Genomic DNA, 25872 nt, shown 5'->3' with positions numbered 1-25872 from the left:
CGCATCGTGGCCACATGTGAAAGTTCATAGGAAGAAACATGGTGGAGAAGTCTGACATACGCGTGGTTCGCTGCGGCGGCAGCAAAATAAACCTGCGAGCTCCGATCATCTCCAACGACTCGAGGTACCCGCTGTTAAATCAAGTTATCTCTTGTGTTTACTTCTTTCTCTTAGTTTTTTAAATGTATCATCATAAATAGACAAGACGATTGTTGGAGGTAATCATGCACGATCAACCTATCAGCAAATTAAACTCTTGAGACTCTGGATGTCTCTTTAAACATTTAGAGTGAAATTAACTGCATCTTTAATATTACATAACCATTGGTGATTGATTACACTGCTGGTGGATGTTGGTATGCATTCAATTTTAATAATTAAATAATCTGATCCCACATTCTTAGTGAATCACTGTTCTAGACACAGGTCATGCCTATTGCTTTATTATTAAATATCTGTAATAATAATAATGGAAATCACATAATGATTACGTTAAAATACAGATTTTACAGATGTGTCCCATTTTACTGCCTTGTTGCAGTGTTTATTTGTCAGCAGTACTTGTTGACAAAGAAATGTGTTCTATGATCTTATCTTTAAAGTGGCATTAGATGGAAATAAATTAGTAATACAAATACATTTAAAAATTGTGGGTGCATGTTTTTGAATAATAGATTATACTGTATACGAGTAAAAAAAACTAAACTATGTGTTAAAGGAAAGTGTATTATTAAAAACCAAGTATTTTATACTAGAATCCTATATTAAGTTGTATGCAAAATGTTAGGTGAGTGGAAATTTTTATAAATTATATTAAAGTAGCAATAATTGAAAAAAAAAAAAAAACATTGTAATGAGTACAATAAACAGTACTGGTTTAAGATATGTCCTGATTTGTAAATAGGAAGCATTATGTTAATTATCATATTATTAAGCATTAATATGAATGAGAACATTCACCATTCGATGTCATTGCATTTAGTTGTAACCACATTGTGTCACTGAATGTTTGTTTGTTACAGGTTTGTGTTGTGCGGCTCTGGAGATTCAGTGAAAGTCTATAGCACACGCACAGAAGAGTGGCTCCACACTCTTCATGGCCACACCAACCAAGTCACAGGCATTGCCTTGAATCCAGCCAATCACCTGCAGGTTTGTGTGCCAGGTTCTTAAAGGGTTAGCTCTCCCCAAAATGAAAATTCTGTCATTTACTCACCTTTATGCCATCCCAGATGTGGATGACTTTGCGGTACACAAACAAAGATTTTTAGAAGAATATTTCAGCTCTGTAGGTCCATACAAAGTGAAGGGTGCCACAATTTTGAAGCACCAAAAAGCACATACGGGTCACATAAAAGTAATCCAGACAACTCTGGTGGTTGAATCCATATCTTTTGAAGCACTATGATAGGTGTGTGTGAGAATCAGATCAATATTTATGTCAATTTCTTTACTATAAATTCTCCTCTTTGCTCAGTCAGTCTCCACTTTACAGATTCACGTTCTTTGTGCATAATGCCCCCGATGTGGTAGGGAGGAGAATTATGACAAAAGAAATGACATAAATATTTATCTGTTTCTCACCCACACCTATCATATCACGTCTGAATACATGGGTTTTACCACCAGAGTTATACGTAGGGCTGGATACTGTTCAAAATATTTCAATACCGATACCTTGACTTTGATACCGGTTCCTAAATGATACTTTTTTCAATATGAATTTTATGAAATCTGTTTTAACAAGATTACAAACATTACCTAAAAAAAAAAACTTTAGTTTTATTTTTTCAGTTTGTTGACTTTTTTTACAGACTCAAAGACTCATCTCCTGAGCCTTCTGGTCTCCTCATGTCAGGGTGGGCAGAGGCTATAACATTAATGTGAAGAGGAAAAAAAAAACAAGAAATCTAAACTGTTAATTCAGCCAACCCTGAGGATAAGTACGGTTTAACAAGATAACTAGTTTAATGTGAGTTAAACTTGATCAGTTACTGTCAACCTTAAAGCATTTTTAGCATTGATTTAGCTAGCTATATATAGCCATACATCCAAACAATATCTAACGTTACGTAGGTCCCAGTACTTTGGACTATGTCACTGTGCACAGTAAGGTTAATTTAACAAGTACACAAGCATGTACCACTACAAATTAGCCGATTTTGTTGGTTTGTTTGCTAAACGTTAACCTACCTGTCGGAGTCCCAGTCATAGCTCCGCTGCATTCATCAGTAGTTTTGGAGGAGGACTCGTGTGGTGGGCATGAGGACGCTGAGAGGATGACTGCACCGGCTCTGTATTCTTGCATAAATTTATTTTCAAGTGCTTCATCAGATTGGTCGTGTTGCTGGTCTTGGCAGCAATTATCTTGTTACAAATATGATATTGTGCGCTGTTGGCATCGAGCCTGGTTAAATGTAGCCACACCCTCATGTGTGAGCCGAATTGCTAGGCGTAACCAGCGTTAACTAGTGTTTTTCCTTGACGCCTAAACACAGCCAATCACCGGCAATTTGGGCACATCTAGCATGCTACATGCTTATCACTGACGTTGACGAGATTAAACCCTTAGGTATAGAAATTTGGTACCGAACGACAAGACATTTTTTGATACTCGATAGTTTAGAGGCAATTTGGTCGGTGCCTAAAATGTATCGAACTCAATACCCAGCTTTAATGTGGATTTTGGAGCTTAAAAAGTTTGGCACCCATTCACTTGCTTTGTGAGGACCTTCAATGCTGAAGTATTCTTCTAAAAATCTTAATTTATGATCTGCAGAAGAAAGAAAGTCATACACATCTGGGAGAGTGAGTAATCATGATCAAAATTTTCATTTGTGGGTGAACTATCCCTTTTGAATAAATAGAATTCCTAGCTACTGAGCTCCTTTGCTCAGTCAGCATTCAAATGCTGCTGCAATATTTTTATGCAATGAAAGTTGGCCCATAGGAGCTTGTCACTCTTACCAATTTGCAGAGTGCAGATAGTCATACTCTACATTAAGTACTTGAACGATTTCACTTGTTTTTTTTTGTTGGATTTTTTGCCATTCAGATTACAAAGAATTAAGCAAATTTGAGTCAGATATGCTAAAAAGTTGGATTTTTGCTGCCTTGACACATGACATTTTGTACATCCAACAAAGACCCTGACCATCATCCCTCATTTTGTGAGTGTGTGTGTTAAAACGAATAAAACAACAGAAATTCTCTTTATTTTTTTCATTCTACTGCAGGTATACTCTTGCTCAGCAGATGGCACTGTTAAATTATGGGACTACATTGATGGCATCCTTATCAAGGTACAGCTTGTTAACTGTGAGAACTCAAGGGTGCTGTTTCTTTAACAAACATTGCTATAACTCGTACCTTTCATGTTGTTTTCTTACTTTTCTTTTAGACGTTTAACATTGGATATCCGTTGGTTTCACTATATGTGTCCCAGAAACATGAGGGAGTCCTTTTCCTTCATCTTCCCATGGCTTCAGATTCAAAAGCTGGTATGTTTATACTTCTAGACCTAATTCACAGATCCAGTTTTGCCAGGTTTCTGCATCTGCCATTTAAGAAAAAAAACTGCATCGGTCCAATTACCTTCAGACTGTGTAAATGCAGTCATTGGCTGTTAATGGAGGAAGTCATTTAGTTTACTGCCACATTATTGTCCTGTTTTGCACACTGATTTGACATTCTCAGAATAATTAAGCTGTCGTGTGATTTCAAAAACTGATAATAATCATTCTGTTCCCGGGCACTGTGATACAGTGATTTGAAACCAACACTCTAGAATCTCTTTAGCAGTTCTGCATGGAACGATTCAAGTGTTTTATGACTCTGTAAAGGAGAAATTATTTTGCAAGCATGTTCATAACAAATTGCTAATGCGCACCACAAACCTTGAAGAAACAAAATGCAAACTTGCCTACGCAGAACTATCAACATTCTTGAACTACTGCTTTTCTAACATTAAAAAGCTTATCAAGTCTGTTTGTGGGGTGAAAGAGCATGAACAGTTTGAGGTCATCCTAAGCAGTAGGCTTTTGTGTTTGCATGTCCAGAGTGTTTCCAGTTGGCTGCTGCCCATCTACCCAAATCAGCAGAACTCGAGGTGGAAGTCAAAGAGCTCTCTGCAGTTCTGACCGAAATCAGCCAAAACCCCAGCTGCACAGCTTTTGGGAGAGGGGTAAGTGCTTTCTCATCACTTTCTTATAGGGTGGTTGAAAGAATTGACTTAACAGATTGTTTGATAAGTTGTCTTGAAACCATTTGTCTAATCACATTCTAAGTACACCTTTTGAGGTATCTGTTTAAAAGGCTAGTTAGTCCAAGTCTAAATTATATATATATTTTTTTAATAATTACACAAAATTGATAGGACTTACAGGCGCAGGAAGACAAACACACAGAGGACATGGCTGCGTATTAAGCACCTATTTATGCCATCCTGAAAGAGTTTTGCATTTCTGAGCATATTTAAGGCCACTGCACTCTTTCTATGAAATCAAAGCAAAAATCGGTGTGACGTAGGGGTGGGCAGTATGACCAAATCATACATCACAAAATTTGTCATTTTAAATCACGATAATGGGGAAAATCAAGAAAAATTGCTTAATATATTAAATAACCATATTGTAATGCCTTTTTAGGATAATCAAGTCTGTGAATTAAATGCATCCAAATTCCTGTCTTTGACTATGTTTGTCAAGATCCAAATAAAAGAAAGAAAAAAAAAACATTATGCCACTAGTTGTTGACCAATATTATAATTTTTTTATAAACTTTCCTCCAGAAACACAGGATCTTCCCCAAGAAATGCAAAAACGTCAATAATGCATAAGAAAAATAACTGAATCCCACAAAAATATACACTTGCAGAAAATATCAAATTATGTAAAGTAATTGGTCTAAATCGGAAGCTCTTGCTCTGACAGCATATTGCCCTGCCATGGCTTTCCAACCTGGCACCTTTCAATGGCTCAAGTAAGGCATTAGGTATTTAGGTGTTTTATTTTCAGCAAATGTAAGAGATATGGTTAGTTAATTTGGAGCCACTAATGAAAAGGTTCTCATGTAATGTGGATAGGTAGGCTTCACTACATTTGTCAATGGCAGGGAAGTTCAAGGTTATAAAAATTAGTTGTATCCCCAAATTCAATTATCTGCTAAAGAGTTTATCTCTAGAAGTTCCTCTTTCTTGTTTTGATAACAAGCTCCTTTTCACTTTATTGTTTTTTTTTTCTTAAAGGGTTCGCTCACCCAATTTTAATTCTGTCATTTACTCACCATTATGCCATACCAGATGTGGATGACTTTGTTTTATCTGCAGAACACAAACAAATATTTTTAGAAGAATATTTCAGCTCTGTAGGTCCATACAAAGTGAAGGGTACTTGCGAGACTGGGTGGAGGGCTGGCCTCTATTTTCAAAGACAATTTCTCATGTCGGCTTTTAACGACGGATTCATATAATAGTTTTGAATTACACCTGGTTCTGGGCTCTGTCAATCTCTTGGTGATTGCGCTGATATTTCAACCCCCGAAACCTAACAGAGACTTTCTCACTGAATTTTCAGACTTTTTAAGTGGCATTTTGCCCAAGTTTGATTTTTAATTCTTGGGGATTTTAATGTGCGTGTGTGTTGCCCAACCCAACCCTCTGGCAAAAGATTTAATTCGGCTTATTGACTCTTTTGATTTAGTCCAACTGGTGAAAGACCTTACTCATACACTTGATATTGTGTTGGCTCATGGTTTTTCTGTGCTGGACATTGAGTTGGGTGGTTACAGCTATAGATCATAAACCTATATTTACTGCTACTGTCATCTCCTGCTGCTGTGAATCCGCCTATTTGTAATGATCCCTCTGAGTCAACAGATGTGCGAAAGCTTCTGTCAGTTCTTTGTTGATAAGGAAAATTAGACAAAATGTAAAATGTGTGTTCAAACTGTATTGGTATTGTTTGCGATTCGGTTTCCTTTCTGTTTTCTTTCTGTTTTAACAGAAGATTAACCAACTTAAGCCTACGGGGTCTTTTTTTTTTTTTTTTTATGTGGTTGGGCCCACTCTTCATTTTATCAATGGGTGCCTGGAATCAGGAATTGTACCTGACTGTTTGAAACATGCAACTGGTAAACCCCTATTAAAACATCAAAATCTGGATCCTACAATATTATCAAATTTTTGGCCCATCTCTAAAGTTTCATTTTTATCCAAAGTTATGGAGAAAGTGGTTCTTCACAAATTGCAGAGATTTTTGGTTGATAACAAGGTTTTTGATATATTTCAATCAGGTTTTAGAAAACGTCATTTGACAGAGACAGAACTTGTAAAAGTTTGAAATGATGTCTAAATAGCCACTGATTCTGGGAACTCAGCTGTCCTGGTTCTTTTAGATTTAAGTGCTGTTTTCTATACAGTTGACCATGATATCCTGCTTTCTCGGTTGGAGCATGTTGTGGGTATTAGAGGAACTGCCCTTAGTTGGTTCCAATCATATCTTAAAAATAGAAGTTTCTCTGTAAATATAGGAAAATTCCACTTGAGTGTTGCTCCCCTGACTTGTGGGGTCCCCCAAGGCTCTATTTTGGCACCCATATTGTTTTCTCTTTATATGCTACCTTTAGGCTCTATTTTTGAAAAACATGACTTGTATTTTCACTGCTATGCAGATGATACACATTGATCTGCCCCTGAAGCATAAAAATGGCTTGGACTCACTCTTTGCCTGTGTGTCTGATGTTGAGGCCTGGATGTCTAAGTTTTTTAAATTGAAATGAGAGTGAAACTGAGATCATTGTGTTTGGCTCTTCAGAAGCCCCTAAAACTTCTCATTTAAATTTGGGTGTTTTATCTTTTTCGGTTAAAACTTCTGTGAACAATTTGGGGGGTCTTTTTTGATAGTGCTCTTAAATTTGACAAGCAAATCATCTCTGTCCAGTTTTTATCATCTAAGAGTACTTGCTAAATTGAAGTCCATTCTGTCCGTCAAGCACTTAAAAGCATGCATCACTGTTTCTATCACCTCAAGATTGGTCTATTGTAATTCTCTATATTTGTGAATAAACAATTCTTACATATCTAGATTACAGATGGTTCAAAATGCAGCTGCGAGACTCTTAACGGGTATCCGTAACGTGAAAATGTTACTTAGTATTTTAATGTCTTTACATTGGCTTCCTGTCCGTTCTAGAATTGATTTTAAAGTGCTCTTGCATGTATTTAAATCCTTAAATGGCCGAGCTCCTGCCTACCTCTCCGACCTTTTGTGTGATCACTCTCCAGGAAGAGATCTTAGATCTGCTAACCAGAGTTTATTAACTGTTCCTAAGTCGAAGCTAAAATCTAGGGGTGATCGAGTGTTCGCCATTGCCACATCTACATTTTGGAACAGGTTACTGACATCTATCAGAACTGCTCCAACACTAAATATTTTTAAATCAATAATATATCAAATAAAAAGAAAACAAACGCATCTTTTCACTTTTACTGATATTGTGTGAATTCCACACATAGAATGAGGCATGAACTTATTGATAATGCATATTAATGTTATATTAGTTGATGTTTTACATGTTGTCTTGAGTCCTCATATTTAAATGCTCCTCTAATCATCTCCCCCAGCGGTGTGGCGGGTGTCTGAATGGCGGGTGTCTGAATGTTTGCAAACAGTATGCCGTTGCTCACTTATTTAAATTTTCTTTTTACATCTGAACCTATAACCCCAATTCTGAAAAAGTTGGGACGGTATGAAAAATGCTAATAAAAAAAAAAAGTAGTGATTTGTAAATTATATTAACCAATTTTATTATATTGAAAGCACTACACCTAAACATTATATGATGTTTTACCTTGTGAATTTCATTTTTTTTGTATTTTTTTTTATTTCAAATCAGATGATTGCAACACACTCCTAAAACGTTGGGACTGTTGAGTGTTTACCACGGTGTATATCATTATTTCTTCAAATAACACTTTTTAAGCATTTAGACACTGAAGACAAAAGTTTGTTACGTTTAGAAAGTGGAATTTTCCCCCATTCATCCATTACGCATGTCTTCGGCTGCACAATTGTATGGGATCTTCGTTGTCGTATTGTGCACTTCATAATGCACCACACATTCTCAATTGGAGATGGTCATGACTGCAGTCAGGCCAATCTAGCACCCGCACGCTCTGCTTATTCTACCAGAATGTGGTTTGAAGTTGTCCTGCTGAGAATGCCGGGACATCCCTGGAAAGTCTGTGCTGGATGGCAGTATATGCTGCTTCAAATGTACATTTTTACATATCTGCCTGCATTAATGGTGCCCTCACAGATGTGTGTGTGATACCCATGCCATTGGCACTGACACACCCCTGGCCCATACAGATACTGGCTTTTGGACCTGATGCTGATATACAGCTTGGATAGTTCTTTTCCTCTTTGTCCGGAGAACATGAAGGCTGTGTTTTTCAAGAACTCATTGGACCAAAAAACACTGTTGCACTGTTCTACTTTCTATCTGAGATGAGACCGAGCCCAGAGAAGTCGGCAGCGCTTCTGGACCGTATTGATGTAGGGCCTCTGCTTTGCATAGTAAAGCCTTAATTTGCATCTGTGGATGCAGCGGTGAATGGTTTTGACGAACAGAGATTTACCAAAGTTATCCCAAGCCCATGTTCATGATATCCATTACAGATTAATGTTTTTTCATAGAGGGATCATAGATCACGCGCATTCAGAAGTGGTTTTCGTCTTGCCCTTTACACAATGAGAGTTTACCAGATTCCTTGAATCTTTTAACTATATTGTGCACTGTAGAGGGTGAAATGCCCAAAATCCTTCCAATTTGTCTTTGGGGAACATTGTTCTCAAAGTGCTGGATTATTTTCTGAAGCATCTGTTGGCAAATTGTCTTGAATGATCCTTGCTCTTGAAGGGCTAGACTGTTTTTGGAGGCTTCTTATATACTATTACACAATTGCCTCACCTGTTTAACATCTCCTGTTTCACATTGCCTTATTTTAACACGTCGTCACATTGTCAGTCTTAAATGGCCATCTCAACTTTTTTGAGCTTGTTGCAATCATCTAATTTGAAATTACTGTACATTTAAAAAAAAAAAATCACAAGGTAAAACCTCATATAATGAGTAGTTGTAGTGTTTTAAATTTAGCAAAGGGTGAATATAATTTACAAATCACTATTTTTTGTTTTCATTAGCATTTTTCATAGTGTCCCAAAATTTTTGGAATTGGGGTTGTAGAAGCACTTCTCCGTGAGTGTGCTGGGGCATTTTAGATGATGTGTTGCTGATTCTCTTTACTACTGAAGTGCAGGGCTCTTGTGTTTTGCATTGATAATATCCTCAAACGCAAAATACAAGCCATCTGATACTAAAAATGTTACTTGCTGCAATGCAGAGATAGTGACAACATGAAATAAGATTGTTATGGTATAATGACAATAATACAGCTGTGTTAGTGATAAGAATTTAGATTTTCCTCAAGGGTCACTGATTGTAATTTACTCAACATTTATGCATTTTCACAGACGTTTGCACTTGGACTATCTGTCTCAGGTAGTCCAATCAGCCCTAATTGCAGGCTTAAACAGGGTCTAAAACATTTTGTGATCCAGTTCAACACTTGCCCACTGCAATTTGTTGTGGAAAAGTTAATCCTGATGCATCCCAATTGACCATGAAGAACAGACTACTCTCTTAACAGCAGAACATTGCACTAAAACAAGGATTTGAAACATTGCCAGTTATGTAAATTGGAAAAAGAAAAAAAAACCTGTTCATTCTAAAAATTTGGAAATGCTCTTATTCATTTCGATGGATCTTATTGACAGTAGTACCATCTTAAATTTTTGATTGGAATGACAGCGAGGCTGTGAGGGATAGATTTACTGTCTTTTCAGTGGGTTGTACTGTAGTTTGAAGTGTTTTGGATTGTTCCGCTGACAAAACATTCGTCCTATTAGTCATTTCTTTCTCATGCTCCCCGCACACACATCAGTGTCTTCCTGCCTGCACTAAGCAATCATAACTTGTCCTGTGAAACAATCTGTTGTGATAGATCCTGGGGGAGTCCAGGCCTCTACTTTGAAGCTGTAAAAAGCACATAAAGGCAGTATAAAAGTCATCCATATGACTGTAGAGTTTGAATCTATATATTTAGCTATAAGATTAAGGTTTGGGTGAGAAACCGATCTATACTCAAGTCCTTTTTTACAATACATGTCCAATTTCACTTTCACTTCTACATCATTTGTTTTTGGCAATTTGCGTTCTTCATGCATTTCCTACTGAGCAGGGAGGAGAATTTATGGTAAAAACGGACTTAAATATTGATCTGTTTGTCACACACACCTATCATATTTCTTCTGAAGACATGTATTTAACTACTTGAGTCATATGGATTCCTTTTCTACTGCCTTTAAGTGCTTTTTGAAGCTTCAAAGTTTGGTCACCATGCACTTGCATTGAATGGAACAACAGAGCTGAGATATTTTTCTAAAAATCTTTTGTGTTCAGCAGAAGAAAGTCACATATCATGCATGGCAAAAAACACTTCAGACATACTTTAGTGTTATGGAAAGATCCTTTTCCAACCTGCTCAGTCATTGTAAAGCAGTAAGGTAAACATGGTTTGAACCCCCTGTAGTTTAATTAGTGTGGTGCTGCACAGGTGTTTTCCTAGTGTAAGTGAGGTGTGCAACCATGTTGCAGCTTTACTAGTTGTTTTGGTAAAGCCATTACTCACCATGACTTGTGAACATTATTTGTGGTTGTTGACGTATAAAGACCAGTGCGCTTAATAGAGGGAGAGTCGCCATGGAGCAACCGGAGGTTAAGTGCCTTGCAAACGGATACTGTCTTTCCAATTACAAAGCTTGAAAGAAAATGATTACATTAGAAAGCCACATAAATGGCTTAAGCACCTGTTTTAAAATGTTCTGAATCAGGAATTTTGGGAGGTTTTTATTGAAGAGAGTGCCATTTTTTTAAATATCCATTATAGCCTTTTGTTACATTTACAGTCATGAACCGAGATTTGCGATTTCATATCAAGGGGAGGGACATTCTTATCCTAGACAGCATTTAATTGGACAGAAATCTGTAGTGCGGGATGAGTCATTCTTTTTGCAGAGAGAGAGTGTACATTTTAAGGGTCTGCTGTAAGTTCATTTTGTCAACCTTTAGGAGTATGCAGTCATGAGTATGGTTTCAAAGCTAATATACGTGGAACTTTAACATTTTGTTTTCTTTGTTGCATTTTCAGGGTGAATACATAGTATCTGCCAAACACCTCCGACTTGATGTTTTTTTCTTCCGGAAACAGAAGACATACAGGTAATAAAGTCTTAAGTTCAGAACATGCGGGAGCGTGTTCAACCACACTGCTTATTTACTGGCCTCAGGCACCTTATGACTTATGAATGTCTGTCATAGTTTATTTTTGTCCTTGGCTTTCTGCTTGTGCTGTCCCAAATGCCATAGCTTTTTTGTGAACCAAAAATGTTTTGCTTAAATTTCAATATTTTCTCTTAGTTTTTCTCTTAAAGCTACAGATAAGAAAGCAGCCAGAAATGCGTTCACATGCCTAGCCTGTCACCCAACAGAAGACTGCATTGCGACTGGTCACGAAGATGGCAAGATCCGCCTCTGGTAAGATATGAGGCCAGAGACCACAGCTTTGGTTTCAAATGCAGGTCACATTGGTCAGAATTGGACTAACCTGTACTGAACTATTTGCCTTTGCCACAGGAGAAACTTCAATCACAAAAAAGAGTACACGTATTCTACCCAGCACTGGCATCACAATGCTGTAAACACTTTGTGTTTTACTCCAGAAGGTAATCTTATTCAATAAGATGGTGTGGGTATAATTCACACTTTTTAATAGGGGTGTAAATCGGTTTTACGATAATATATGCCCATTTTACACAATCGGTTACATTTATTATCTCACAAGTGCAACCAAAATATATTTTTTTGTTTTATTAAGCTCTCTGAAATGTGCAAATCCACTTCGGGACATCCACAACAAAATAGGAATTGTTCTGCCAAGTTTATTGCCATGCTCCAAAATGGATAAAATGGCACCATGGAAATGTCATAAAATTTATTGAAAATGAAAGTTGCTGGTTCGATCCCCACAGCCACCACCATTGTGTCCTTGAGCAAGACACTTAACTCCAGGTTGCTCTGGTGGGAATTGTCTCTGTAATGAGTGCACTAAGTTGCTTTGGATAAAAGCGTCTGAACAAATTCATAAACGTTAATACATTTCAGTCTGTTGCTCACAGATAGATATTGTAAGCTGAGAGCTTCCCCAATGCTTTAGCACTTAAATCTCATTTGCGGTTGTGTATTTAAACTTGATGCATTGCGATTGGTCACGCAAGAGCCAATGGAGTTTTGCACCAGTGACGTCAAACATGGTGCAATATGTCTAAAGGTGGCATTTGTTTTTTCAATTGCTAGTGATCGCAAATGAGATTTTAAAGGGCAATCTATACTTTTAAGTCTTGGATTGAAAAACACTACTGTATCGGTAGGTACTAATCTGTTGAGTGGAGGTATCGAGTCAGTGCTTGTCCAGTGGCAGTTTGGGGCAGACAACAAAAAAGAGTTCCTACCACGTCTCGGAGGATCTATTGTGCACATATCTGTGTCAGATGATGGACAGTTGTTCTGCACATCTCATTCAGACAACAGTAAGTTAACGCTGAATTTGACATGATAAATGAATGTAAGATTAAGTTGCGACACAGCATTGTTCCTTTTCATTTTTTTTAAAAATGTGACCTTGGACATGTTTTTGGAAGCCATTTTTTATGCACTAAATATTATTTAATATAAACAACCTATCCAGTCTCATCTCATGTTTCTCATTTCTCTTCGCTTCCTCAGAGATCACAGTTATCGAGAGCAGCCTCAAAGTATCTGGTGTGATTCAGGGCTTAGTCAAAGGTTTGTAAGCAGAGTCAATTATACCAAATGTTTGGTTACCATAACTGTAGCAATAAGGTTTATGTCTTATGATGCCCTTGATGGTTCTAGGAGATGCAGTTTTGACTGATCTAATGATTGACCCACGCAGTAAAGCTTTAGTGCTAAATGGGAAACCGGGTCATCTACAGTTCTACTCCCTGCTGCATGACAAGCATCTCTATAATGTAAGTCTGTTGCACTCTGAACTCTTATGGTATCTCTTAAGCTTAGCATTTTTCAGAAATGCATACTTGAGCAAAAACATGGGGATGTGTCTATAGAAAATTGTGATCATGTGTTAGTACAGTGTGTCAAAGTTGTGCAAGTATTTGTCAGGAGAAATCACATGACCTGTGGGGTGCCTCTTCATGTGAAAAATTCTTATGTTTCAGTTTTGAAACACGGGTAGTCTGCGTAACGATTTGTCTGTTCTATTCACAGCTGGACATAGTGCAGCAAGAATATATTTACGAAGCCGGTCTGGATCAGTTTGAAGTGGTAAAGGCGGCCTTTGACGTGAAAGGTTCCTGGCTTGCTACAGTAGAGGAAAGGGGACAAAAATCCTCTGATCCTGAGTTTTTCCTCAAGCTATGGGCTTTCGATGACAAAACGCAAAGGTATTAATACATGTGTAAAATTCAAATAAAACCCCTGTTCCAAGATAATTTCATTATGATGAAGGGCTGTCACGATTATGAAATTTGGCTGATGATTTTTTGTCGTTTGACAATAAACAATTAATTAAACATTGTTTAATAATAGTGGTTTATGACTATTAATTGCCTGTTTTAGGGCTTTCGTGATTATCATATAAATTGTCATTTCATATTTAATTTCAAAGATATAAATCAAATAATAAAATAGGGATATATAATTTCCTTTTGAGGCTTTAAAACTTGAAAAGTAATGTTTTTAAAAATCCAAATATTTCGAAATACTTTTAGTCTCTCGTTTTAGTCAACTTTTTGTCAGTTTTACATTTACTCTGTTGTTTTAAAAGTCCTGTTTTATAGTATTATTTTTAATAAAAATTATATTTTAATTATATTTATTACGCCATATTAAAAATTTCTTCACTTTCACACGTTATTTTAATGCTCTGTGATGAAGCCCATGAGTCCTTATTTCTCATGAAGCGAAACCTTGATTTAATTTAATAATTTTAATCACTCAACAGAAATAAAGTGTGCGTCTCCTCTGTTTCACTGACTGTATGTGAACTCACAATGACCTGAAATATTTGCTGTTATACAATCTTTTAAAGTGAAGCCATTTAAAAATTAATATATATATTTTTTTTTTCGGGAGTTACGTGCGAGCCTCAAAGTTCAAAAAGTTCAAAGTACCTTTATTGTCCCACTAGGGGAAATTGAATTTGCAGCAATGCTCAACATAAAACACATAACATACAACAACACTCATCAACAAAACCAACCAGCAAAGAAGGAATTCACATTAGCGCCCAATATACATAATGTATAATAAATAAATAAGTAAAATACAGGACACCGTCAAGTGCAAAAATGCAACTTGTGCAAGTTAATATGAAGTGCTAATTGCCATTAAGGTGCCTCACAGCTGCCGAAATGAAAGATATGTGCATCCTCTTTGTTCTGCATCTAGAAAATCGATAACGCCGCTCAGAGGGCAAAAGCTCAAACTCTGTTCTAAGGGGATGATCCTGTGAATGAGCTATAGCTCTAACTTTCCTCTGTACCTGTTTTATGTATAACTCCCCTGGTTGAGCCTGACTTCCCCTGGAAATCTTGCTCGCCACTTTGACCAGACTACCAAGTCTGTTTTTATTTGTCAGGGAGAGGCTTCCAAACCAAGCAGAAAGATAAAACCGATTCAATGAAAGCACGATAAAACAGATTCATCATGTCTGACGAAACATTAAAAGTATTCATTTTCCTAAGAAAGTACATTCTTTGTTGGAATTTCTTTGAGACCGCATCAACCAACGGTTCAAAACACAGTTTGTTATCTAGAATGACTCCAAGATATTTGTATGTCTCCACGGGCTCAATATCCATGCCCTTAATAACCGTGACTGTAGGGGAAGGTGGTGACCTGCGAAAGTCAATGATCATATCCTTAGTTTTAGATACATTCAGCTGTAAAGATGAACTATCACACCACTCTACAAAGTCACTAAGGACTGGCCCATGGTCCCGCTCATTCCCTGATAGCAAGCTGACAATAACAGAATCATCAGCAAACTTAAGTATGTATCTATCTTGGTACAAACTGCGACACTGGTTTGTATACAGGATGTACAAGAGAGGAGACAGACAGCATCCTTGGGGGGAACCAGTAGATGTAAAAATGACTTCAGATAGGGTGCTGTTTGCCCTCACCCGCTGAGATCTATCTGTTAAAAAATCCAATAACCAGCCCACCAAATTCAAATCCAGGTTAAAATCTGCAATCAGTCTCTCAGCGAGCAAAAGGGGCTGAATAGTGTTAAAAGCAGAAGTAAAATCAACAAATAAAAGTCTGACATGAGTTTTTGCTCTATCCAGATGGCTAAAAATAAAATGCAGTAGTGTGATCACAGCATCCTCCACACACCTGCCAGACCTATATGCAAACTGCAGTGGATCTAACTGATCTCCAACCTGCAGTAAGACAGCCTCTTTGATAATTTTCTCAAAGCTTTTCATGACCAATGAGGTCAAGGCTACAGGTCTAAAATCATTCAAGGATTTTGGGGAGCTGCACTTGGCTAAGGGCACAATAATAGAATGCTTCCAACTTCTAGGAACTCTTTGTTGTGATAAGGACAAATTAAAAATATACTGGAAGATAAGACAGAGTTGATCTGCACATGTTCTTAGTAATTGCCCACAAATCTCATCTGGCCCGGACTTTTTGATCTGGTGCGCCTAAATATGTTAGCCACAGTACTACTGTCCACAGTAATTGATGGAGCTGCCTGTGTAATAGCCCTTAAACCCTCCATTTCATCATCATAATCCAATTTGTTAAATCGCGAATAGAATACATTGAATTCATCAGCCATATGTTTATCAGATGAAAGACCATCCAGGACAACTCTGTTAACTTTATCATTAGACCCAATCAGTGTTTTCATACCATTCCAGGTTTTCTTTAAATTATTACTTCTCAAATCTGCCTCAATTTTTTCCTTATACCTTAATTTAGCCTTTTTAATTTCAGCCCTAATCTCTTTTTTACCAGCCCTCTCTCCATACACATCACCTTCATTAAAAACAGTTTTTCATTTGATTAGTAAATCCTTAATGTCCTTAGAGAACCACTGTTTGTTGTTTGGAAACACCTTAACTTCCCTACTCGGGAGAACAGAGTCTTTGCAAAAAGAGATGTAACTACAGACAACGGCAGTAAGTTCATCAATATCAGAACAGGAGTCCTGAAACACTGTCCAGTCTGTGCACTCAAAGCAGGCTTGTAGCGCTGAAGAGCTGTCCTCCGTCCAGACCTTCACCTGTTTTCTAACAGGTTTCTCCCTCCTCAACAACGAGGTGTAGGTGGGTAAGAGGTGGACAGAGTTGTGGTCAGAGGAACCCAGCGCTGGCCCCGCCTTGGACGTATATGCGCCTTTAATGGAGCCGTAGCACAGATCTAGAGTATTGTTATGACGTGTGGGGCATTTTACTTACTCTGCTTAAGGCACGTGCATCAGAACGTTTGATGTATGGTTTAGAGAAGCAGTTTACTTGTCTTCCAAACAGGAGATGCTAGTTGACATCCGTGGGGCAGCTCGGTGATGCTCTGAGATCAATTGAATGACACCGAAACACGCCGTTGACGACATGTAGCCTATATATTAGATACAAATTTGCTTATTTGGAGATTACATGTCATTGGAATTACAAGTGGAAATAATCGCAGTTATCTAAAATAACGCGATCAGAAGATATTTAATAATCATGACAGGCCTATATGGCATTTTAAGATTTAAAAAAAAATCTTGACCATCCAATAATGTTCCTGTAACAGCATTTCTCCGTCCTTCTTTTAGTTTTGTTCTGAACACTACCATCTCTGCCGCCCACACGGATCCGATTATGTCCATGTGCTTCAGCTCTTCTGAGGAGACCATCATGCTGGTGACCACAGCCAGGGATGGCAAGTTCAAAGTGTGGATACAGGGGGCTGATGCTGACACACAACGTGGGTCTAGTGTTTCAGACTTTTGCAAAACTGTTAATGTTGGAATGAAAAGTCTAACACCAAAGGTCTGAATTCAGACATTCCTGTCTCACCACAATGTTTCTGTGTATTTTAGAGGACCAGTCCTTTTGGTCATGTGATTTTGTGGGCAGCTATCATAACCTAATGCCTTCGAACTGCAGTTTCTCAGCCGATAGCTCTCTTCTGGCGGTGAGCTTCAAGGAAGTCATCACCATATGGAACCCAGAGACCTGGGAGCTGCTCACCACCTTCTGCCAGCCACCTGGAGAAATAAGGTGTGGTCTTTTTCTCAATTTGCAAGGCTTTGTAGATGATCCCTGTCTTCAAATCAGGCAATCCAAACTCCTTTTGGCGCATTTTCATGCATAGTAATTATTTCACGTGTTTCTTGCTTAAAGGAGTTTTCAAGGTTCAATACAAGTTTAGCTGAATTGACAGCATTTGTTGCATAATATTGATGCATCCTTTCCTTTGCAAAAAGCAAAAATCTACAAAAAATTGTTAGAAGATAACCCACCTGAACTACTGTCATCATTATTGTCAGACGTTTTTTCCCGTTTTGTGCAAATCAGTACAATAACGGATACGAGCCCATCTTTCATGTTGTTTGTTGACGTGTTATCATGAATAAACTCTCCTGTTGCAATGCGTTTGAGTTTCAGGATCATAGTTTCAGTTGGGGACTATGGTAGTGTGGTTGATATATCCAGTCTGCGATCAGTGCTGTATTGTGCGCTTCGCTTTAGTATTTGTTTCTAGCACCTCACTCAGTCTCTGGCACACACATAGGTGCCACTGCACTGTCGCGGTTCAAATTGAACTCCGAATATATTCTGAATTATTGACAATTGTTTCAGAATTGTTTTTTTTTTTTAATCACCCCATATCAAATATCTAACTTAATGGTAACTATGAGCCAACTTATTTTTTTGATTTTATTTCAGCACTTTACTGTATTATGAAACAAGAATTTGGATATTTAGTTAATAATAATAAGGGATTTCAGTGAGTGCAACAAATCTGCTTTGTGCAGTATTTTTTTTCTCCCCAATTTGGAATGCCCAATTCCCAATGCACTCTTAAGTCCTCGTGGTGGTGTAGTGACTTGCCTCAATCCAGGTGGTGGAGGACAAATCTCAGTTACCTCCATGTCTGAGACCGTCAATCCACGCAATTTATCACTGGGCATGTTGGAGGGTGTGGAGGCTTTACACTATCCACCGCGGCATCCACGCACAACTCAATACACGCCCCATCAAGAGTGAACCACATTATAGCAACCATGAGGAGGTTACCCCATGTGACTCTACCCTCCCTAGCAACCGGGCCAATTTGGTTGCTTAGGAGGCCTGGCTGGAGTCACTCAGCACGCCCTGGATTCAAACTCATGGCTCCAGGTGGTGGTAGTCAGCGTCTTTACTCACTGAGCTACCCAGGCCCCCCTGCTTTGTACAGTATTTACAATCCTCTCACACTTATTTGCTGAGCCATAAAGTCTTGGCAACTTTGTACTATGTTGGCTTTATAGTAAGCCACAATTGCTTTGTAAAAATATTTCTGAATGTGAAGAGAAGTGATAATTTGTGCACTTTAACACAACTTTAATCATTTAGGATATTTACAGTTATTACTTTGATAGTGTTCATTGCTGTTCTTAGTTTTTGATTAACAGTAGAATAATCTGAGACTAATCTTGTAAAATATGTAAGTGACATGAGCTTGACTGATCACGGTGGCCTTAGAATTGGTGAAAAGCATTGACTAAAGGCAGTTACTTTGATCCACCAGGGACCTTTGTTTTGGCCGATTTAGCTGTTCCAAATACTTGCTTGGCACCACCACCAAGAACCTACTCTGCTGTTGGAATCTCCTCACATGTTCATGTAAGTGTTCACTACAGTGTGTGTGTTTATTTGTATATATGTGCAATTCATTGAAATTGTCATATTTTTGTCAATGGAAACCCAAGAATTCCTGGTTTTGCATTTTCAGTTTTGTTTGAATGACACTGATTTGTTTTGACCACAGTGGAATGGAGCACATCTATGGAAATGTGCACGCTGCAGCCTGACCCTTTGTCAGAAAACGTGGCTGCATTTTCATACCAGTCTAAACATACTGACCGTAAGTGTTTGCAGAAAGGCAATTGTCAGTTGCCATTTAAAATAAATAAAACATTCACATTGACAGCGATCTGCAGTTACTAGAATTCATTCATTTATTTTCAATGAGAGTTGCTGATTTCCAGCCACTTAAAATTGCTTGAGCTTTTTTCAAATGAGTATCAACGAATACCAACAATGGGAGTGAAGGGTGTGGAGTTCAGGTGAGCCATCTCATTGACCCTGTTTCCACCAAGTATAAAGATGCATCTCTGGGGATCTGAGCACATGTGGTCAGGTGAGACATTGCTGATATTCTTAAATGCGTCTCTTGTGATCGAATTTGGAGGAGAGGGACTGTATGATGACATTCATCAATCACTGTCAGTGTGTTCCTGCATGATAATAAACCACAACAAAGTCAGAAAAGTCAAAGAAAGTGCAAAAAAAAATGACGTACTGTTTTTCCCAGATGCATCTAAAGCACAAATGCAACATTTTGAACCAAATTGTCTGTTATTTTAGTGCATAACCTGACCTGCAGAATCCTAGAAATTCTCATGCAAATACCTCACCTAAAGGGGATTGTGCTTTTTCTGTTGCTGGTCCTAGGCTATGGAACAGTATACCTATGGACAATATGTCTGCCCCTTCCCTTCCTGTTTTTAAATCACACCTGAAGACTTATCTGTATTCCTGGGCTTTTACATGAATGTTTATTGTAGATTTTATGGGTAATATCTTGTTTTTGTTTCATTTTTCTTTAGTGTTGTATAACTCTGTATCTTGTTATTGTTTTATTTGCATATGTTCAGCACTTTGGTAGACGCTATTCGTTCTTAAATGCGCTAAATAAATAAATTGACCTTGACCTTGCAGATGTTTGTGCTTCTCATAAGTCCCTGCATAATGATTTCAGACATACTGAAGATGATCCGTGAAGTTCTCGTGTTTGTGTGTATATATATATATATATATATATATATATATATATATATATATATATATATATATATGCTTTTTAAAATTTTCAGATCAGACGTTTATTTCCTTTTAAACTGCTCAAAACCAGCAAAGTTTAAGTTCTTGTTTTAGCACAGCGGTTGATTGACAGGCGAGGGGTAGCCCTTTGCTACTGCCTGGATGCATAAAGGACGTATTAGCGTTTACACCTCAAATGTAATGAGCTTACGTGCTTTTTTAACCATATTCGTATCTGTTTTTTGTGATCCGGTCACAAAACATTTTAGACCCCGTTTCCACCTGTATTTAGTGCTGACCACATGTGATCGAATCGCCAAAAATGCATCTTAATACCAGGTGTAAACTGGGTCATAAGAGACATTGTAGCCAAATCTGAGAAATGTTACTTTGGGCTATTTTACTGTTGTGTGTATGCCTGGAACCCCATACAAGGAAATAATAAAAAAAATGTTCAGTGGATGAGTGTTAGAAATTGTCAGCATTCTAAATGAGTTTGGTTCATACCTTGATAGATTATTCATATTGTTTATGATGTGAAGCAATACTGCAAAAGTGCATTCCACTCCAGAATGTTAACTTCAATTAGCAAGAAAACTGATTCTTTGTCCATGTAGAAAATGGCTTCATTCACACAGCTGAATGTTACCCAAATTGGATTATCTGCTCAAATCTGATTTTTCTTATTGTAAGGTTGTTCACATAAGATTTTGAACGTAGCCCATATCAAACACTGGTCTGAACAGCCGATTGCACCTAAACTGACCCGCATATGTATAATCAAACTCTGGCGTGTTCAATAATATAATTAATTAAATTACATTTAAAAATGTAACTAGACGTTTTGCTTTTTTCTTGATGCGTTTTCTGGGGGTCTGGATAGCTCTACCACAAGACGCTGACTACCACACCTGGAGCCATGAGTTTGAATCCAGGGCGTGCTGAGTGACTCCAGCCAGGCCTCCTAAGCAACCAAATTGGCCCGGTTGCTAGGGAGGGTAGAGTCACATGGGGTATCCTCCTCATGGTTGCTATAATGTGGTTCTCTCTCTCGATGGGGCACGTGGTGAGTTGTGCATGGATGCCGCAGAGAATAGCGTGGGCCTCCACACACCCTAGGTCTCTTCGGTAACTCGTTCAACAAGCCATCTTGGAGGCAACTGAGATTTGTCCTCCGCCACCTGTATTGAGGCGAGTCACTACACCTCAAGGACTTGGCGCACTTGGGAATTGGGCATTCCAAATTGGGGGGAGAGAATTTTTCACTGTATTCTGCGCAAGCAGAGCATTTACAGTAAAATCTATCTTTTCATGCACTTTACTACAGGTGATCCAAATGAATCTCTAAACCCAACTGTTGAGCCTATATAATGTTATTTTCTTTAAGAGCTGAATGCATTAACTCAAAGATATGACTCGCAATTAAACATTTTAAACAATAAAGTTTATATAAGTGTGTAAATAACAAATGTTGAACTGCCGTTTATTGATGTAAAAGTCGCATTAAATCTGACCTGACTGTTCAAACTGAAGGCACATTGGGAAAATCAGATACGCATCAGATTTATTTCCACACATGAAAGTGTCCCAGATCGGATTTGAAAATTTCCAATTCTAAGTGCTTTTGGCTGTTCACATTATCATCCAATTAACAGATTTGTGTCACGTGTGAGTGAAAAATCAGATTTGGGCCACATTCAGATGTGGTGTGAATGTAGCCTCCTCTCTCATTTTTGCATGCATCACATTTGTGATCAGATTTTCAAAAGCTATGGCCAGTCAATAACATTAGTGTTAAGTAGCAGGAATGTCTACTAGTGTCCTCCAGCAATTTAATCGCTGTCAATGTGAATGGGTCTTAAAATTTGTGATTCAGACTTTTGCATAAGCTGCTTTTAATTTATTTTCTGGTCTCTGTACAGTTTTTGTTTTCAAACCCAGCAAGCCACAGCCTCTGTTCAGTCGGAAAGAAGTGTGTTCAGGAAAGGTGCATTGTGCTGTCTTTGTCCCTCGAGAAGAGCCGTTGGATTTCTGTGATGAAAGTTCCCAGTGGCTTAACAGATCTCAACTGTACTTCCTCACCCTAGACATGGTACTTCTGTGATCCTGCTAATAATCATGAATCACATGGTTCTTCAACAAACATTTACTATTTGTAATCAACGTTTTGTCTTTAGATCTCTTTCACTTGCCACTTTCTTTGCTGTGGTCTTTGTGTCCTTCTAGTAATAATAACTGTTCAATTCTCAGGATTTAATGACCTTCAGCACGGCAACAGAAGATGATAGAATGTTGGCCTCAAGCAAACGGGTATGGATTTTTTATTTGTATTCAATCTTCACACCTCCCTTCTGCCATTTTCATGTGATATACGTTCAAAATACATTCTGACATGTCTCTGATACAGCTCATCATTGATGACACTGTTGCTGTAACGCCATTTTACCTGCTGCTGGGTAAACACCGACAGCAGCAGGAGAAAGAGAGTGCAGTGTTCCATCCAGTGCTTGACAAATGCCAACAGCCACAGAGTTCAGTTACCATCAAAGAGGTCAGTCATTTCAAATAAATATGTCAGCATTTTACAGCCTTTTTACGTATAGCTCTAAATATGCTCACGGTTGCTGTTTTTTTTTTTTTAAATCAGAGGAACCATTTTAATAGTAAACATTTTGTTAAAAATAATCAAGCCATGCTTACCACGCATTTGTTTGCTTGTTTGTTTTGGACAAAGTGAACAGAAGGAAGATTGTTATTGAATTATTTTTTATGGACCAATGTAGCTATTCAGCAGAAAAGGCAATATTTATCTACATATTTGTGTACTGAAATATTTTAAAATATGAAAAATGCCAAGCTAGTATTTCCCTGAACATTTGAGGGGTTATGCAAACATTGTTCATTCAGAGTTTTGATTCAGTTCATTTAAACAATTTGAAGTGATTCACTACCGATACTGAAGTTTTAAACATATGGAATTATTGGGCCACATTTTTTTTCTTTTTGCATTCTGACCCTTTAAACTGGACGTGCTTGCTAATTAAAGTACTCCCTCCCTAATAAATATAGTTGTTTAAAAGCTTGAAATCTGGACTTCACAGTCTGTCCAACTTTTACGTGCTGCATTTTAAGATTTGACGGATGTAACGTTAACCAGAAGTGTGACTAATATTACTGATGTATGCTCATTTGAATGAGAAATAACATTACACTTGCATAAATTGGATTGTGTACATTTATGAATATCACTAAATTGGAGAGAATAACAAACTTCCCCTAAACCAAAATAAAACGTAATAAACATTTAAACAAAATACAAATGCGTTGAAATCACAAATCTCTGTATACATGGTGTATTTATTCTGGTAGCCAGTGTGTGCTCTTAGTTGTAAAATACAACCAGGTCATTAGTTTCACTCTTAAACCAGTGTTTTTAGACAATATAACATCTTGTGTCACTCTGTGAGGATTATTTCAGCATATATGCACCCATGTTATGTTGAGTATGCGTATGAGTATATTATGTTTGTTCTATATTCAGCCCGTTTTATCAAACATAAACAGAACATGGAAAATATGGCTCTAAAAAGAACTATATACATATAGTGTATGTGTGTGTGTATGTATATATATATATATATATATATATATATATATATGTGTGTGTGTGTGTGTTTTTTTCTGGCAACACGCTTTGATTGCGGCTCGATAATGTTCTGATTTTCCCAGTCGGCAGCCAGTAATGTCAGCCTTAACAATTATACTTGCTAGTCACAAAAACAAGGAGGGTTTACGAAACTATGACACGGTCCGTTGGAAGCTTGACTAAAAAGTTGCCTAGTTTTAGAATGCCAGCAAAATGCATTATATATCATGAAAGTTTAATATAATACAATATAATAAAGTTTGGCTCAGCCAGCCATGGAAGAGATGGGGGTATGCATGTTTTCAAGTATTTATTTCCTGAACTGTTTACTGTGGTAGCTTACCTCCCCTCATTCTTTTTTCTGTTTTTAGTTGTTGCACACACCAGCTCATGTTCTACCTGCAGCTTCAGTCTTGTGCTCAATGTTTGTCAATTCCCTCTTGATCTCCAACACTGGAGTCCGGTAAGAGACAACACTCATTAACGAGTTATTTGTTCAGATATTCAGATGTCATGATGGATATTTATAAATAAGACTTTCTTTGAAAGTAAAATGCTGCCTCGTTGGTTTCCTTTCCTTTCTTGTATGAGATGCTTTTTCCTGCCGTTCATAATTTTTATATTTTTCCTTTTTATTTGTGCTGCCTCGTCCTCAGAGAGGAAATGAAATCTTTGGAGCAGGAAATGAACAGTGAGAAAGAGGAAGAGGGCTCTGAGGGGGAAATGGAGACATGTGATGGTCAGCAGGAGCTCCGAGCTCAAGGTTCCTTAGACGAGGCAACTCCGAAGCTTTCTAAAGCACAAGAGAGGGAACTGAGGAAAATCAGAAAAACTGACTTCAGCTGGTTGGCTGGCCTCGTTGACGCCAAACCACGATGAAGAAATTTCACAAAGCAGTTAACAATATTTTTCTTTATCATTCCAACTCCAGCTTCAGATACAGAAAATGTGGTTGGTTAACAAAAATTTTATGTGGACTGCAGCAGCCCTTAAGTGGTTTATTTTGTGTAATGGGACTTGTTGTAACAATAAAGACAAGAGTGCGATTTTGTAACTGAATATTAGTGTAATATTCATCCTATTTGCATCAACAATAATTTATAAAGATCTTTTTGACTAATGTACTGTGAAGTCGACTCTTCATTTGAATATATTTGCGCATTTTTGTTGTTTTTATAAAATGGCAAACATTTTCATCCATTCCTCCATATAGAGTGCAATAACCTGAATCTGGAAATAAACCTCTTATAAGATTTTTCAGTGTGCAAATTGATTAACGATGAATCCTTAACTAAGTACTAGTGTGAGCTCTGAGACTAATTGATGGTAAATGCTTCTGTTGAAGCCATCAGTCTTCATTATTAATATAGTGTTTTTTTTTGTTTTGTATTAATTGCGGAATTAGCTACTGAAGAACTATACTACCCATGATGCTAAAAAGATCCACCAACCAGTCACCGCAAAAGAGCCCAGAAGCAGCCACCCACTTTCATGGTGCAATTGAGTCGGTCTCCATACCCTCTCAAACTACTTATGTACTTTTAAATATATTGATTTGATACTTATCAACAACTTTAAAGGAACAGTTCACCCAAAAATGAAAATTCTTAGTCTCATCATTCACTCACCCTCATGCCATCCCGGATGTCTATGACTTATGCAGAACACAAATTAAGGTTTTTAGAAAAATATTTATATTCTGTAGGTCCTCAATGCAAGTCAGCAGGACCCAAAACTTTGAAGCTCCAAAGGCACAGAAAGGCAGCATAAAAGGCAAACTCCAGTGGTTAAATCCATAGAATCCATCAGAAGAAAAATGATTAATGTGGGTGAGGAACAGATAAATATTTAAGTCCTTGTTTACTATAAAACTACACTTTTACAAACAGCCCACCTAAGTTCTGTTCTCTCCAAAGAGTTCCTCTTATGCGTTTTACGATTTACATTATTTGTGCATATCGCCACCTCCTGAGCAAG

At 37.6% G+C, this 25872-nt stretch overlaps 1 protein-coding gene across 1 annotated transcript; it reads left to right on the top strand.

Annotated features, from left to right (window-relative positions):
• Positions 1-25131, top strand: wdr75 (WD repeat domain 75). Its single transcript, XM_052148693.1, has 21 exons — positions 1-124; positions 1023-1152; positions 3237-3302; positions 3401-3500; positions 4059-4183; positions 11270-11340; positions 11539-11655; positions 11755-11843; positions 12549-12707; positions 12904-12963; positions 13054-13169; positions 13426-13601; positions 16994-17145; positions 17261-17441; positions 18955-19049; positions 19195-19290; positions 22172-22341; positions 22500-22559; positions 22657-22800; positions 24267-24358; positions 24552-25131. The coding sequence occupies exons 1-21, from the start codon at positions 39-41 to the stop codon at positions 24772-24774; spliced, it is 2508 nt and encodes an 835-aa protein (XP_052004653.1). The 5' UTR covers positions 1-38; the 3' UTR covers positions 24775-25131.
• The last annotated feature ends 741 nt before the right edge of the window (positions 25132-25872 follow it).

Source organism: Xyrauchen texanus, chromosome 18 (assembly GCF_025860055.1).
Source record: "Xyrauchen texanus isolate HMW12.3.18 chromosome 18, RBS_HiC_50CHRs, whole genome shotgun sequence".
In the NCBI taxonomy this organism is placed as follows: Eukaryota; Metazoa; Chordata; class Actinopteri; order Cypriniformes; family Catostomidae; genus Xyrauchen; species Xyrauchen texanus.
Note: the sequence above shows the minus strand (reverse complement) of the source record. Positions and strands in the feature narration are given on the sequence as shown.